Raw genomic sequence first — 15,473 nt, forward strand, 5'->3', positions numbered from 1 at the left:
GTGCCTACTTGGCATAGATTGTCGCTGGCACTGGTTTTTAATGTCAGTGATGTTTCGGTTTATGTCAGCCTCCTGATAACTCGGTGAATGTTTGTGAGCAAATTATTCATAGCATGAATGCCCTTCCTATGTCATTATACTTCTTTTTCTGATTTTCTGAGGCTTCGTGACCCCCCATGCCCACCGTTTTTGTCAATTAAAATGTCCATGTAACTACAATCCACCAACCAAGGCAGAGATCACCAAAGCCATCAAGTCCTTGAAAAATGGAAAGGCACCAGGGCCTGACGGCATCCTTCCAGAAGCTCTCAAGGCAGACATGGCAGCAGCAGTGGAGATGCTACATCCTCTCTTAGTGAAGATATGGGAACAGGAGCAAGTGCCTGCCGACTGGATGCTTGGGTACCTGGTGAAGCTCCCAAAGAAAGGCGATCTATCCCAGTGTGGCAACTGGCGAGGAATTATGCTGCTATCCATCCCCAGCAAGGTGTTGACCAGAATCATCTTGGAGAGACTGAAGGAGGCACTGGACAAGAGACTGAGATCAGAGCAGGCAGGATTTACACAAAACAGATCATGTACAGACCACATCGCCACTCTGCGCATCATCATCGAGCAGTCTATCGAATGGCAGTCTCCCTTGTACACAATCTTCATCGACTTTGAAAAAGCCTTTGACAGTGTCGACAGGGAGACCACTTGGAAACTGATGCAGCACTACGGAATCCCGCAGAAGCTCATCAACATCATCCAACAGCTATACGAAGACTCGTCCTGCCAGATCATCCACAACGGAAAACTGACCAACCCCTTCGCAGTGAAAAACGGAGTGAGGCAAGGCTGCATGCTGTCACCGACAATCTTCCTGATCGTCATGGACTGGATCATGAGAAGAACCACAGATGGCAGCAATACCAGTATCCAGTGGACCTTCACCAAACAGCTGGAGGACCTGGATTTTGTGGACGACATCAGCCTTCTGTCCCATAAGCAGCAACATGCACAGTCCAAGCTTACCTGGCTTGCTGAGGAGGCAGAAAAGACCGGCCTGAAGATTAACGTCAGAAAAACAGAGGTGATGTGGCTGAACAACCGACAAAAACATCCACTGCAGCTACAGGGAGAAGACTTAGTGGAAACCGACCGTGTCGTCTACCTAGGAAGCGTAGTCAACAGTGATGGCGGCGCAGATGAAGACGTTAGGAGCCGGATCAACAGAGTAAGGCTTGCATTCAACATCCTGCGACCCATCTGGAACTCCAAAGCCTTATCTCAGCGCAGCAAGATCCGCATCTTCAACACCAATGTGAAAGCAGTCCTCCTGCATGGGTCCGAGACGTGGCAGGTGACCAACACCATTACCATCAAGATACAGATCTTCATCAACAAGTGCTTGCGACACATTCTCAACATCAGGTGGCCTGAGAAGATCTCGAACACAGACCTGTGGAAGAGAACCAGACAGAACCCAGTCGGTCAAGACATCAAGAAGAGAAAATGGGGCTGGATAGGCCACACACTTCGCAAACCATTCGACAACGTCACAAGGCAAGCACTGGACTGGAACCCACAAGGAAAAAGGAAAGTGGGGAGACCCAAACAGACGTGGAGAAGATCTGTCGAGAGCGAAGTAAAGGCCGCTGGAATGGCCCCTTAAAGTGACCAAGTGGAGTTATTTATGACTAAAGCCTGTATATTCATACGTCTTAGTGTTATTTTTAACCAATAAACATTATTCCTGTCACGTAAATTTGACTATTTGTCCTACAATGTCCCATAAAAAGTACAACATATTTACAGGAATTGGCCCACTGAAGTGGAAATATACAGTACTGTATGAGAATTTGATGGTTGTCGTTGCAGCATGGACAGCCTTGAGCCCAGCCGTGTTGTTGGTGCCATGTCTGTGAAAGAGACCTGGCAGGGCTCACTGTAAAGCCACAGTGAAGTAAATGGACAGCAGCTTTTCATCATTAGTAGTCCAGGTGTGCCTGCAGCTACCAGTCCTTCATTCATTATGATGCTACACAATGAAAAGTGAGTGTGTGCTGAGCTTTCAGGAGCTTTTTCAGGTGTGGCCAGCTGGTGCTTAATCCGTTTGCACTGATGTTTAATCAGATTTCACAACAACCCCTTTGACCTGTCATAGGAAAAACACAGCTGAAACAAAAACAAATGACTCAGCCTTCCAACCAGAGTTCACCTGGTAACAACCCAACACGTTGTCATTTAAACCAGAACTACAAACCAGCTCTTACTGGACTGTCGTGAAGATATTAAAGGCTGTCTCCAAAAGTTGAATCTGTTCATCTGGACGTAGCGTTTTGTGGGAGAAAAGTTTCGTCACTCATCCAAGTGACTTCTTCAGTCTCGGTTCTTCTTCAGTTTTTGGAGATTTACTTTCCTGGATGATTGAGAATGCATCAAGATATATTAAAGGCTGGATGATGAATAACTTCCTCCAGTTAAACAAATCTAGGAGTGCTTTTGACAGCAATTTAGGTAATCTCATCCCGTATTTAAAGTCTCATGGAAAAGACCTGGGTATTATTTTTCATCCGGGGCTTCGCTTTGACAGACAAATTTGTTCAGTTGTCAAAAAATAGCTGCTACCAGTTAAAAACCATTAGCAAACTCAAATCTTTCCTTCTTTAAATTATCTGGAAACAGTCGTCCAAGCCTTTATTACTTCACATCTGAATTAATGTAACTCTTTAAAATGTGAGCACATCACTCCAGTCCTGGCCTTGCTGGCTGGCTGTCTGTGTGTTTAAAAATTCACTTTAATATCACACTGATTGTTTTTAGGGCTCTTAATAAACAAGCCCAGCTTATATTACCTTCTTTTTCATTTTCATTCAGCTCCCAGGTCTGTCAGATCCACAAGCCAAGATCTCATGAATATGTCCCAAGGTGAAACAAAGAGCTGACAGAGTCTTTGCAGTCGCTGCTCCACATTTATGTCGAGCATCCTTCAGCTCTGCTTTTAAGTCCGAGCCAAAACCCCACATTTTCACTCATTTGTTGTAATATCTGCAACTCTATATGCCGCCATACTGTCCTCTGGTTATTGTTGTCTCTATGTGTCTCTTTTGTTCTGTATTCTGTGTCAACTTTTTACTTTCTTAATGAAATTACATTCCTCTGTGTGTATAGGTGTGCATACTTTGTATAGTGCTTGGGTCAGTTAAAGCACATGTATTTATGTGCTTTACAAATAAATTTTTCTTACTTGCTTTTATATTGTTGTCTTTGTCACCATTATCTGGTCTCTGGATTCCTTATGACATAATATTTTTTTATTACGATACCATGAAAAATGCTGGAATGTAGTCTGATTATACCATTATCCTCATCATAATCAATATTATTAGTATTAATAATAAACATGGGACATTATGTTTGTGTTTCATGGTGAAAAATATGTTGAAAAACCAAACGATTACTGGAATTATTGATATTTTTTCATTCATATTACCCTGCTCTTGTTTAACATTCCTGTCACTGAATCGACACCTTCCTGCATAAGCAGTAAACTGGTATTTTTCCATGCTGCAGCTCACACATACACACAGTACTCCTTGCAGAAACACCTCCGTTCCTATAGGTGGCGCCATGACGCGTTTTACGTCATGGTTGTGACGCCATCGGCTGCGAAGCGGAAGTAGCTGTCAGGTCTGCTGCTGCAATACGAATATGTGGATGAGATGAAAATTGAAGTGCGTAAATTTCGAAAACCCGGGCGATTTCGCTGAGCAGACATGAAGACGGTGTTTGTAACTGTCGGCACCACGAGCTTCGACGAGCTGATTGAGAGCATCACTTCCTCTGAGGCCACTCAGGTGAGGAAAGTTACCTGAAGAGTTATTGAAGAGGTGAATAGTGTGCACTGAAACCTCAGCAGGGCATAGGCAGGAGAGCTTTTAAAATCTATGAGCTCCCTATTATTTTTATGCAGGAATAGTTTTATCTGTGGCCGATATAAGTGGGCTAAATGTGCTCTGTTATTGCGCGGACAACCTCCCAGTTTTATGTTTATAAACCAAGTGGAAGTTATCTCTGGCCATCTGTACATGTATTCACCGGCCAATTTATTAGGTATACCTTGCAATGACTGGCTTTGTCTTAAATCTTTATAACATTCAATTAACAAGGTGCTGAAAACATTCCTCACATAGTTTTGTCCATATTAATATGATGGCATCACATAGCTGGTGCACATCCATGACTTGAATCTCCCATTCCACCATATTCCATAAGTGCTCCATTTGATTTAGATTTGGTGACTTGTTGTCTTGTTCAGGAAACCAGGCTGAGGATGGGGTGAGCTTTTTAACACGGTGTTATATCCTGTTGGAAGCAAGCATCAGAAGATGGCACACTGTGGTCATGAAATGAAAGATATAGTCAGAAATAATACTCTTAGACTTTAAATTATAATCAGATGGCACTAAGAATGCAAAGAAATGTCAACAACACCATTATGCCAAAGGCAGCATGGAGTCATGCTTTCATGATCCTACTGTTTGAATGTTGAAGCAGAAATCTAGACTAATCAGACCAGGCAACATTTTCCGGTCATCTGTTTTTCACCGTTGGTGAGCTCGTGTGAATTATAGTCACAGCTGCCTGTTCTCAGCTGACAGGAGTGGCACCCGGTGTGCTCTTCTGCTGCCCGTCTGTTATGTGTTCAAAGATGTTCATCTGCATACCTTGATTGTAACAAGTGGTTATTTGAGTTACTGATGCCTTCTTATGATCTTAAAGCAGCCTGGCTATTTTCCTCTAACCTCTGGCATCTACAAGGCATTTTCACCCAGACGTTCACTTAATATTTTTAATGTTTTTCTTTTTGTTTTGTTTTTTTACCATTATATTATGGTTTTGTAAGAATATCACAGTAGATCAAACCAGTTGCTCCAGTCAGTTTTTCTTCCCTTTTCTGATGCTCAATTTGAACTTCAGCAGGTTGTCTTGACCATTCAGGCATGGAAACATGGTCAACACCAGTTGCTACCATGTGATTGGCAGATTGGATATTTATCTAATGAGCAGTTGAATAGGTGTACCTAGCAACATTTAAAATAACAGTATTAATAAGTAGAGTAGAATTTCATTCATGTGTGCAAAATAAAATACTGAACAATAAATATTTCTCTTCACCAAAATGGTCTCAGTGTGTGCTACAGTAACTTAAATGTCTGTTAGAGCCGTAAATTTGCATTTTGTTTGATTTCTTTTTAAAAAATCTCCCTTCAGCACCACAGTAATCATTGTGTCTTATTAATTTTCTAACAATATTGAAGAAATATAACTATAACGTGACAAAATATGGAACAAGTGAAGCGCTGTTCTCGAGCTTGATGGAAAATTACCTGCCATTAAGATAAGATAAGATAAGATAAGATAAGATAAGATGACCTTTATTAGTCCCACAGGTGGGAAATTTGTTTTGTTACAGCAAAAGTGCAAAGTTATGTAGCAGAAATTAGAAAACACTGGAATGCAATAAAATACAATAAAATAAAATAAAATACTATATACAATAGAATAAAATGGAATAGAATAATATATACAATAGAATAAAATAGAAATACAACTGAGTAGGAAAATACAAAAATACAACTTCGTCAGAAGAAGAATTGCACAAGAATTGCACATATAGCAGTCTTATTGCACATGTGTGGGTTTGTGTGTTTGATCAGCTGCAAAAGTCTTTATTGTGGAGTCTGACAGCAGTGGGGAGGAAAGACCTGCGAAATCTCTCTGTCCCACACCGTGGGTGCCGCAGTCTCCCACTGAAGGAGCTGCTCAGTGCTGTCACAGTCTCATGCATGGGGTGGGAGATGTTGTCCAACAGGGATGACAGCTTAGCCACCATTCTCCTGTCACTCACCACCTCCACTGGGTCCAGAGGGCATCCTAGAACAGAGCTGGCCCTTCGGATCAGCCTGTTCAGTCTCTTCCTGTCCCCAGCAGAGATGCTGCCTCCCCAGCAGACCACACCATAGAAGATGGCTGAGGCCACCACAGAGTCATAGAAGGTCTTCAGGAGTGGGCCCTCCACTCCAAATGACCTGAGTCTCCGCAGCAGGTACAGCCTGCTCTGCCCTTTCCTGTAGAGGGCGTCTGAGTTATGAGTCCAGTCCAGTTTGTTGTTCAGATGAACACCAAGGTACCTGTAGCTGTCCACAGTCTCAATGTCCATACCTTGGATGTTCAGTGGTTGCAGTGGAGGATGTTTGTGCCTGCGGAAGTCTACCACCAGCTCCTTGGTTTTACTGGCATTGATCTGGAGGTAGTTCAGTTGGCACCAGTCCACAAAGTCCTGTGTCAGTCCTCTGTACTCCTTGTCATCCCCATCAGTGATGAGGCCGACTATTGCAGAGTCATCAGAGAACTTCTGCAGGAAGCACTGGGTGGAGTTGTGGGAGAAGTCTGCAGTGTAGATGGTGAAGAGGAACGGAGCCAGAACCGTTCCCCTGTGGGGCCCCGTACTGCAGACGACCCTGTCCGACACACAGCCCTGAGTCCTCACATACTGTGGTTGGTCGGTGAGGTAGTCCAGAATCCAGGTAGTGAGGTGATGGTCCACTCCTGAGTGCTCCAGCTTGTCCTTCAGAACCGAGGGAAGAATAGTGTTGAAGGCACTGGAGAAATCAAAGAACACGATTCTCACAGTGCTCCCAGCGGTTTCCAGGTGCGCGAGGGAACGATGTAGGAGGTGAATGACGGCATCATCCGCTCCAATGCCAGGCTGGTAGGCAAACTGAAGTGGGTCCAGTGATGAGCTCACAAGGCGCCGAAGCTGAGCCAGGACCAACCGCTCCAGGGTCTTCATCAGGTGGGATGTCAGAGCCACCGGCCTGTAGCTGTTGAGGTCCTTGGGGCGTGAAGTCTTTGGCACTGGAACAACACAGGAGGTTTTCAAGAGCTGTGGGACTCTTCCCAGCCTCAGGCTCAGGTTGAAGAGGTGCTCGATCACCCCACACAGTTGGTCCGCGCAGGACCTGACGATCCTTGAGCTGATGCCATCTGGGCCTGCTGCCTTCTTGCCATTAATCCTCCTCAGTTCCCTCCTAACCTGGGTGGTTGAGAGAGACAGGCATCCAATAGGATGCTGTTGTTGGGGGTGGGGAGGAGTGAGCAGGGTGAATAGAGGAGGTGTGAAGTGTCAGAGGTGGAACAGCAACAGTGGGGGTGGGTGAGTCTGCAGCCGATGTTGGAGACTGCCTCATGGCTGAATCAAATCTGTTGAAAAAATGATTCAGTTCATTTGCCCACCTCACATCCCTCCCAGGCAGAGAGTTCTGATGTTTGTGGCCTGAGATGGTTCTGAGGCCTCTCCAGACTTCACCAACGTTATTTTGCTGAAGCTGGTTCTCCATCTTCTGCCTGTAGCTGTCCTTCCCATTCCTTATCAATTAAACAGGATGAGCAAATATTTATCAATTAATCCTGGACTACAACATGTACCATTATGTAGATAAATTAATTATAGGAAAATTTGTATAATAATAATAACAAATCCTGTATAAAGAGCTTTAAAGTTGTGTTAGAGGTTAAAACCCTGCACTGTGGTGATATAATGACATATGGGAACTGTCTGTGTGCAGACAAAAGGAAATATGAAACCAAACCCGTGACGCTCGCAGGTATCAAGTTATGAATAAGGTTCTCAGGAAACTAATTCAAAAAGGTTCTGCAGGTGACTCACACCTGCACAATGTGTATATCATATGACTGAAAGATATTCCCTCTAAAATCTTTCTGAATTCTAAAAATGTCAATTATGTGTAAATTATTAATGTGAATTTGTGTCTGCTTTCATACTAAGCAATTATTTTTCTCCCTCAGGCTTTAAAGGCTCGTGGATATGAGCATTTGGTGCTTCAGGTTGGAAGAGGTTCCGTTTTTCCAGCTGCTGACAGCTGTCCGCACATCAGACTGGAGGCTTTTCGATTCAAAAACTCAATAGCAGAGGACATCAGTCAGGCCGATCTTGTCATCAGCCACGCAGGTAGGGTGATCAGGTGTCCTACACAGCTGTTGCCCTCCCGTCCCACACATGGTGACAGTTTATTTCATTTTTATTATCTATAGTAAACAATTAGCTGGAAAAGAGATTTTTATATATGTGGGTACATCTCTACAGAAACCCAAAGCAACTGAAATTGGTTTAAATGGGTGTTGGAATAAAAAAGGTAAGATTCTTGCGTAAAAGGAACTCCAGCTTCCATTTAAATTTATAAGAAACACATTCAAAAAACTTGCAGAGCCTCACAGTTCGTTTGTTGAGAGCTGCTCAGCTGTAAGATGATGTGTAAATATCAAATGCCCCCTGTGTCACGGCAGGAGTAAATGGAGGATAGAAGATGTGCAAATGTCTTGAGCCTCACTCAAGCATTTCTTGAATGACTCACAGGATGAGCCAGTGTTGTGTCGACACATAACTATTGTTGCTAGGGGCCTGTCACAAAAACACATAATTTGTTCTCATTTCTTTAGTTCTACTTGAAAACTTGACATTCCTCGACATGGTGTGCACTGTGTCCTTAAAAAAAGTTTGAGTGAATGACAAAGACCTGAGAGATGCACCAGGTCCATCTACTGTTCACTGAAGCCTCATTAGAAACGGTCTGAGTGGAAGGGTGGCTGTCAGGAAGTCATTTATAAGGAGGGGAAACAGAGAGAAAAGGCTGAGGTGGAACAAATTACACAAGAACTGGACTGTGGCAACAGTTTTATGCAGTGATGAATCCAATTTTGTATGCATATTTCATAAATCGCCTCATATTTCATGGTTTTTAAAAAAGAACACTGTTTTTGTGATAAAAATATCACACCGACATATAAGTATGCAGCCAGGATCCTGCATGACTCCACTCCAACCAAATGAAGGTTAATCCACCAACCATTGCAGCTCTGATATGGATGTGGGCCCCGTGTGTTTAATGAACACAAGGAAAGCATGCAATAATTTTTAAGTGTTAAATGACCTTCCCAGAAAACATAAGTCAAAGCAAAAGAAATGGTTCATCAGTGTACAAACACAGGACTGATGATTAATGGTGCAGCCGTTGCAAAGTTGCTACTCATAAAGTAATTATTACACATATTACACTACCAACATTTCCAAGGAATTAGACTACTAGGAACTAGTTTTCTACAAGAACCGGTTCCCATCCCCATCCCCATCCCCACAGATGGGACACTTTTTTTCTTCTCATTTCCACATTTTTACTCCTGACCTACAGTCTAAAACTGACAAACATCCCGAGCTTACTGTCACACAAAACAAGAGCAGAAAACTGCAGCTGGAGCCATCAGCGTCGACAAATGGTTGTCTGGTTTAAAAATAGTAAATTCTTCTTTTAATCGACTGATTTTCCTCTTAGTCTTGAGCCACTGCTGTGTCTTTTTGCTTGGTCCTGTTTTCCTCTCCCAGTAGACCCGTTTACACAGAAGACATTTGACATGTCAGAGAAGGAAAGGCACAGGTGCAATTAATAACTCTCATGATGGCTGTTTTCCGTCTGGATGAGTCAGGTCTGTGGTTTGTTAATGTACTGTTGGCTCTCTAGAGAAACCTCCTGGGATATTTAATGGGCCATTATTAATGTTAGTTGTATTATCTTAATTATAAACAGGTGGTTAATTTAGAGAACTAAGAAGAAAATATAAAATAAACTGTAGAGAAGACCGAAGTAAGGATTTAAAAATATGGTAATAATAAAAGTGCAGCTACAGTACAGTGTAAGGGTGACAAACAAAAACATTAAAGTGAACCTATTATGTTCATTTCCAGCTCCCTATTTTTCTACTTGGACTCTATTAAAGTATATTTGTTGAGTCACAGTTAAAAATAACTCTCGTTTATCTTATTGTGCAGCTCCTGAGTTTGTCCTCTGCCTGAAATGAACTTTTTTCTTTTTTTCTTTTTTCTTTTTTCTTTTTAACCCTTTAGGCCATCTGTTTTCTGACTGGCTGCCTGTCATAACCAGAAAGTTTAAACAGCGTGTAGGCGGGGCTTCAGTGCATGAGGTGGTCAAATTAGAGACATCTAATTTCAGTGATGTTTCAAAGCAAAAACAGGAGAAAAATTGCCTGAAGCCGTTTGTTACAGCTCACAGAGATACCTTGTACATTTACTAACCTCATTATGGGGTGGATCAGGAGGTAGAGTAGGTCAGCCACTAATCGGAAGATTGGTGGTTCGATTCCTTTTTGCTCTGATTGCGTTTTTAGACTCATAATATCAAGATAAACACATTGGAAAGATTTCTGAGGTCCTGTTGACACATAGTTTGTCTAGAAACTCTCTATATTCTTAGAGTTTGTCATTTACATAATAGCCACCTTCATTAATTCAGCCAACAATAAACAGGCCACAACATGCTCATTGTGATGGATTGCCAGTTGCAAGATTACAATGAAGTTGCTATAAAAATGTAGGTTTGTCTTCCAACAAAATGATTTTTTTTTCTTTAACTTGGGTTCTAGTTACAAATAATCCTGGGAATACAAACAGTGCAGCTGCCCAATAAAGACAACCGCAGATCCACCAAATGTGCTGCAGCGGGTTTCATAAGCATCACAGAATCATCTTTCTGCTCTGTGTTGTTGAAGAAATGGCTCAAAGGCATGTTTTCCATAGCTGTGATGGTATTTTAGTATACAGTGGGTTTACCAACCAGGAGAGTGGGTTGGTAAAGTGAGCTACTGACAAACATACTATTTATATAGAAGCACAAGAGGATGGGAGTGGACAATAATCAGTGGGTTGTATAGTTTGCATATAGTTGTAAAACATCAAGGGTCAGGTAGACAATGAGTGAGTGTTGTGACAGGATCATGACTAAGACATAAACGGGTAAAACAAAGGGGTGATGAGGAGGTCACACTCCAGGGAATAGAAAACTTCCTACATGGACAGTTTGTAGTTAACTACTCCATAGTAGCATCGGCACAGTGAGACTGTCTTGACAATCTTCAACAGCATTGACCTGCACAGAGCTGATGAGAAGCGCAGGAAGTGAGATACAGGAATGCAGCAGAGAATCCAGTTAGGTTTCAGACCCTCTGCAGAGTAAATTCTCAGCGGAGAATGAAACAGATACTTATCAGCGGCGTGACGTCACACAGATACACACCCGGTCTATTCCCTGGGTAAGAATCTCGGTGTTGTTCTTCCTCCTCAGGGGCAGGAAGCTGTCTGGAGGCTCTCGGTGCAGGCAAATCTCTGCTGGTCGTAGTCAATGACAAACTGATGGACAACCACCAGCTGGAGTTGGCCAAACAGCTGCACATAGACTCCCACCTGTTGTACTGCACGTGCAGGTATGTGCTCCTACACAGAACCCACATGCAGCTGATTCATGTGAGAATCATCAGTCAGATTGAAGTAACAGCTGTTTGTCTCTGGATGAAATGTTTCAGCACCCTGACAGAAACTCTGAGGACCATGGACCTCTCAGTCCTGCAGCCCTTCCCACCTGGACAGCCAAAGAAATTTGCTGACTTTATGGACAAAGCTCTTGGGATTAAGTGAAGCTCTATATCTGCATGATGTCGTGTTATATACCTGTATGATACACAGGTGACACTATGATGTGTTATATTTTTCTATGGAATAATAATACACATCTAAAAAAAAACTCAATACAACCCTGTTGTATATTTTTAATTATTTTATATGTTCTAGATTTGTCTTCTAAAGACGTTTTATATGAATGCATCGAATTTTAAGGTGCTCATTTCAAATGTTTGGTATCAAGGAAAAATTGAGGAAAGAGAAAAGAGTGAAGCTCTCTGACCTAGTTACATTTCTTTATTGTGTAGACATGTCCTATTTAGATGTCTCTGTGGAGCATCCAGGTGGATGCTGGGGTGGTGGAGGGGTTAAAACTGCAGGCTGTGATGGAGGGTAATGACATATCAGAGGGAGAAATGGGGGAATCTGCAGCTTTAATAGACTGCCAGATTGTAGGTGTGTGCGACGTGAGGATAGAGACGTGTGTGTGTGATGCAATCCAGCTTGGGGTGCCTGCCTGAACTAGCTCGCAGGCTACGCTTCATTTGTAGCTATTTTTAGAATTGCTGTTAAATTTCTTGGGGGGAAAAAAGATTCATGTGTACTGGATATGATGAATGATTTCAAGTTAAGTGAGCGTCTTTCTCTGGAAAGAATAACAGGCATACTGAGAAACAATTAAAATACATTTAAAAGGTGCTGGAAGCCTGTTTGAACTTTATAAATGATTTGGACGTTACAGGAAGCCAAACGGGGTGAGGGTTGTAAATCATGTAGTGTTTGGTTCAGTGGATCGTTTAGATTTTTCTGTAAAGTTAAACATCTCCTAAAGACTGAGTGAAAATAGTGTTTACAAGATTGCTTATTTATGAAGTAAACACGATCTGCAGTTTATCTGTTTTATTGTGGTGTTTGTTAGTATTTATTGCCGTGTTTGATTTATTTAAAGTCCACTGTGACTTTTTGAACGCATGTGTCATAGTCTTGAGAGACGGCTTGACTGAGGCCTAACTCTGGCTGCAGGCCTGTGATTGTGCATTTTTCCACCTCATTTATTTCTGTGTCCGCTGCCCTCCCACGACTCAGACTCTGAACAAGCTTTAGGACTTTGAAAGTCCACAAACTCCAGAACAACCTGAATAACTGTGCATGGATTTCTCAATGTAAATGATTTCTACTTCAAACAAAAGGCTCCTCTGGTTGTTCTCATGTTTGCCACAAGGGTGAGATGATGTTTAAATTTGTAGCCATGTGGGGGAATTGCTGCAGGGAGTTTTTGCAAAACAGTCAAGGAGAAGTGGTATTTTAAAATAGCTTAGCTTGGATAAGAGCCACCACCATCTGCTTCAGTGATCAGTCCAAGAGGTGCTTTAATAAATCATCTAGCATCAGAGAAGAGGTATACACTTTATGTATTTTCGATGCCTTGAAATGAGAGGCTTTTGTTTTAATACGTATTATCTGTTTTCCGTTTTTGAGCCAGTGGAGTCAGTGGAGGACCACATGTCTACCAAACATAGAGCTGAAGCATCCAGTCTTTCTTTTTTCTTTCTTTCTGTCTTTCTTTCTGTCTTTCTTTCTTTCTTTCTTTCTTTCTTTCTTTCTTTCTTTCTTTCTTTCTTTCTTTCTTTCTTTCTTTCTTTCTTTCTTTCTTTCTTTCTTTCTTTCTTTCTTTCTTTCTTTTACATCCTGGTGTAAAAAAAAATAAAAAATACATTTCTGGTGCTTCTCCCAGTCCTGATTGCAGTCTGAGCTGGCCACCACCACCAGCTCTTCCAGAGGGAACTGAGGCATTCCCAAGCCAGCAAAGAAATGCCATCTCTCCAACTGTACCCTGGGGTCTCCTCCAGGAAGATGTTTTTTTTGGTTTTTGTTTTACAGAACCATTTCTCTATGCCCCGAAATATCTGATTTAACAAAAAAAAAAAAGCTGATTCATCTTTGAAAAAAACCTAACCTCAAGGTAAGCGGGGGTGGGGTGATGCTAATTTATTTATTTTAACTGTGCAGATCTTAAAGGGAGATTAGTCATACAAACCAGTTTTATAGCAAATAATCTGTAAAAACGGTCACTATCGATGATCTTTTTAAAAAAGTACACTGTGTTTACATTATGTGTTAAGAGATAGTGATCCCCTTCCTGTTCTCCACACACTGCGAATCATGCACAGATTATTACCACACTCCTCAGTATGTGTGCAGAAAATACAGATCACTCGGTAAGTAGGTAAACCCTGAGAACTAGCATAAAGTTAAATGCACTGCTTAACATAAAGTAGGACCAATTTAGAGTGTAGTTAGCCTATGAGCTGGTTAACAATTAAAAAATAACCCAACTGTTCAAAAAGCAAACTTAATTATGTGAGTCTTCATGGTGTGGTTCTACATGGCAGCCAAGTCTGCATAAGCAAATATGAGTGAAAATATCACAATTTAGACAATTTGGCCTTCAGTGAATTGCTACACAGGGAAGAAAGATTACATCAGCAATGCAATGACCATCCCTACAAGGGTGATCTGGCTCCTGTTATTTCACAGAATGTCTGTGAAATAGAGGAAAAGTGTCATTACTGGTCATGCACTGCTGAGTCTTCATTTCTTCATCGTTTCTTACTAGACAATAGTTTGCTAAACAGGAAATGATTGGTGAGAGGCAGCACGTCGCAGGTTTGGCTCTTCAGCCTCTTGACAGTGTTTACAGTCGCAACAGGAAGCATTTCAGTCCACTGTGACCACAGAGGCTGGAGAGCAACAACTGATAAGCTGCTAATGTGTCACCAAGTCGCAGATTAAACCTGTTCATGTCCGAATGATTGTCATTTATTGTTAACTTCCCATATTTCCACAAGTATAGATGGCTTTTAAATCAGTTTCAGTTTCAGATTTTCGTATAGGAGGAGTAAACCAGAACACGGCAGATTTCCTTCTCAGGAAAGTCCCTGGTTGTTGTTTCTAGACGAATTTCAGTGGAAGCGCAGGATTTACTCTGAAAGGAACTCGGGTTATAGTGTAGCTTTTTTTTCACCAATCAAGTGTGTCACAGCTGCTTCTGAGGAAGGTGCTAAAGGAAGGATATTCATAGAATCTAATTCTATACACCAGGTGGCTCTTACATCCTCATCAGCTTAATTAAATAAGTCATTGCTTTTATATGACAAATGAAAAGAAATATAAATGAAGGGATGACACCACATAATGACACAGCAAACTTCATATAGGCAAGTACTCAAAACACGTTAGTGACAGGCTATATTTGGTGTTACAACCCGAAATCAGATATAACTGAATAGAAGCCACAGGGCACAACATGCAATCTGAGTAATTACTTGACATTTAAAGCTGCTTTCCATACAAATTCATTGGGTACACCTTAAACCTCTTATTAATGCAGATTTCTAATGATCCAATCACAGGGAAGCTTCTTGGTCCATTTAATCATGATCAAGACAACCTGCTGAAGTTCAAACTATCAGAATGAGAAAGAAGGGTGATATAGGGGACTTTGAATGTGGCATGCTTGTTTGTGAGCGTAAGGCTGTTCTGGGTATTTCAGAAACTGCTGCTCTGCTAGGATTATTTCTCACAGCCATCTTTAGGGTTTAGCAAGAATGGTCTGAAAAGAGAAAATATCCAGTGGATGGCAGTTCTCTGGGTGAAAATGGCCACATTGCTTCAAGATCATAAGAATTCACATGCACAAGAATGCTCCGAATGTATTTCAAACCTTGAAGCAGATGGACCACGGCAGCAGAAGTCCACACTGGGTACTGGCCAATAGACGATTCTGCTGTGGTTTTTAGATGATAGGGTCAAAATTTGTTGTAAACAACACAAAAGGATGAATTCCTCCTGCCTCATATTAGCAACTCAGGCTAGTGGTGATGTTATAATGGGGTGGGAGATATTTTTTGGCACTATTTTGGCTCTGAGTACCGACTGA

The 15,473-nt window shown here is 41.8% G+C and overlaps 1 protein-coding gene across 1 annotated transcript; it reads left to right on the forward strand.

Annotated features, from left to right (window-relative positions):
* Window positions 1-3,647: 3,647 nt before the first annotated feature.
* zgc:92907 (uncharacterized protein LOC436733 homolog) lies at window positions 3,648-12,717 on the forward strand. The gene is made up of 4 exons (XM_031747340.2): window positions 3,648-3,842; window positions 7,858-8,020; window positions 11,202-11,340; window positions 11,440-12,717. Exons 1-4 carry the CDS (start codon window positions 3,762-3,764, stop codon window positions 11,549-11,551), a joined length of 495 nt encoding a protein of 164 aa, XP_031603200.1. The 5' UTR covers window positions 3,648-3,761; the 3' UTR covers window positions 11,552-12,717.
* Window positions 12,718-15,473: the final 2,756 nt, after the last annotated feature.

This window comes from Oreochromis aureus, linkage group 2 (genome assembly GCF_013358895.1).
Source record: "Oreochromis aureus strain Israel breed Guangdong linkage group 2, ZZ_aureus, whole genome shotgun sequence".
Lineage (NCBI taxonomy): Eukaryota > Metazoa > Chordata > Actinopteri > Cichliformes > Cichlidae > Oreochromis > Oreochromis aureus.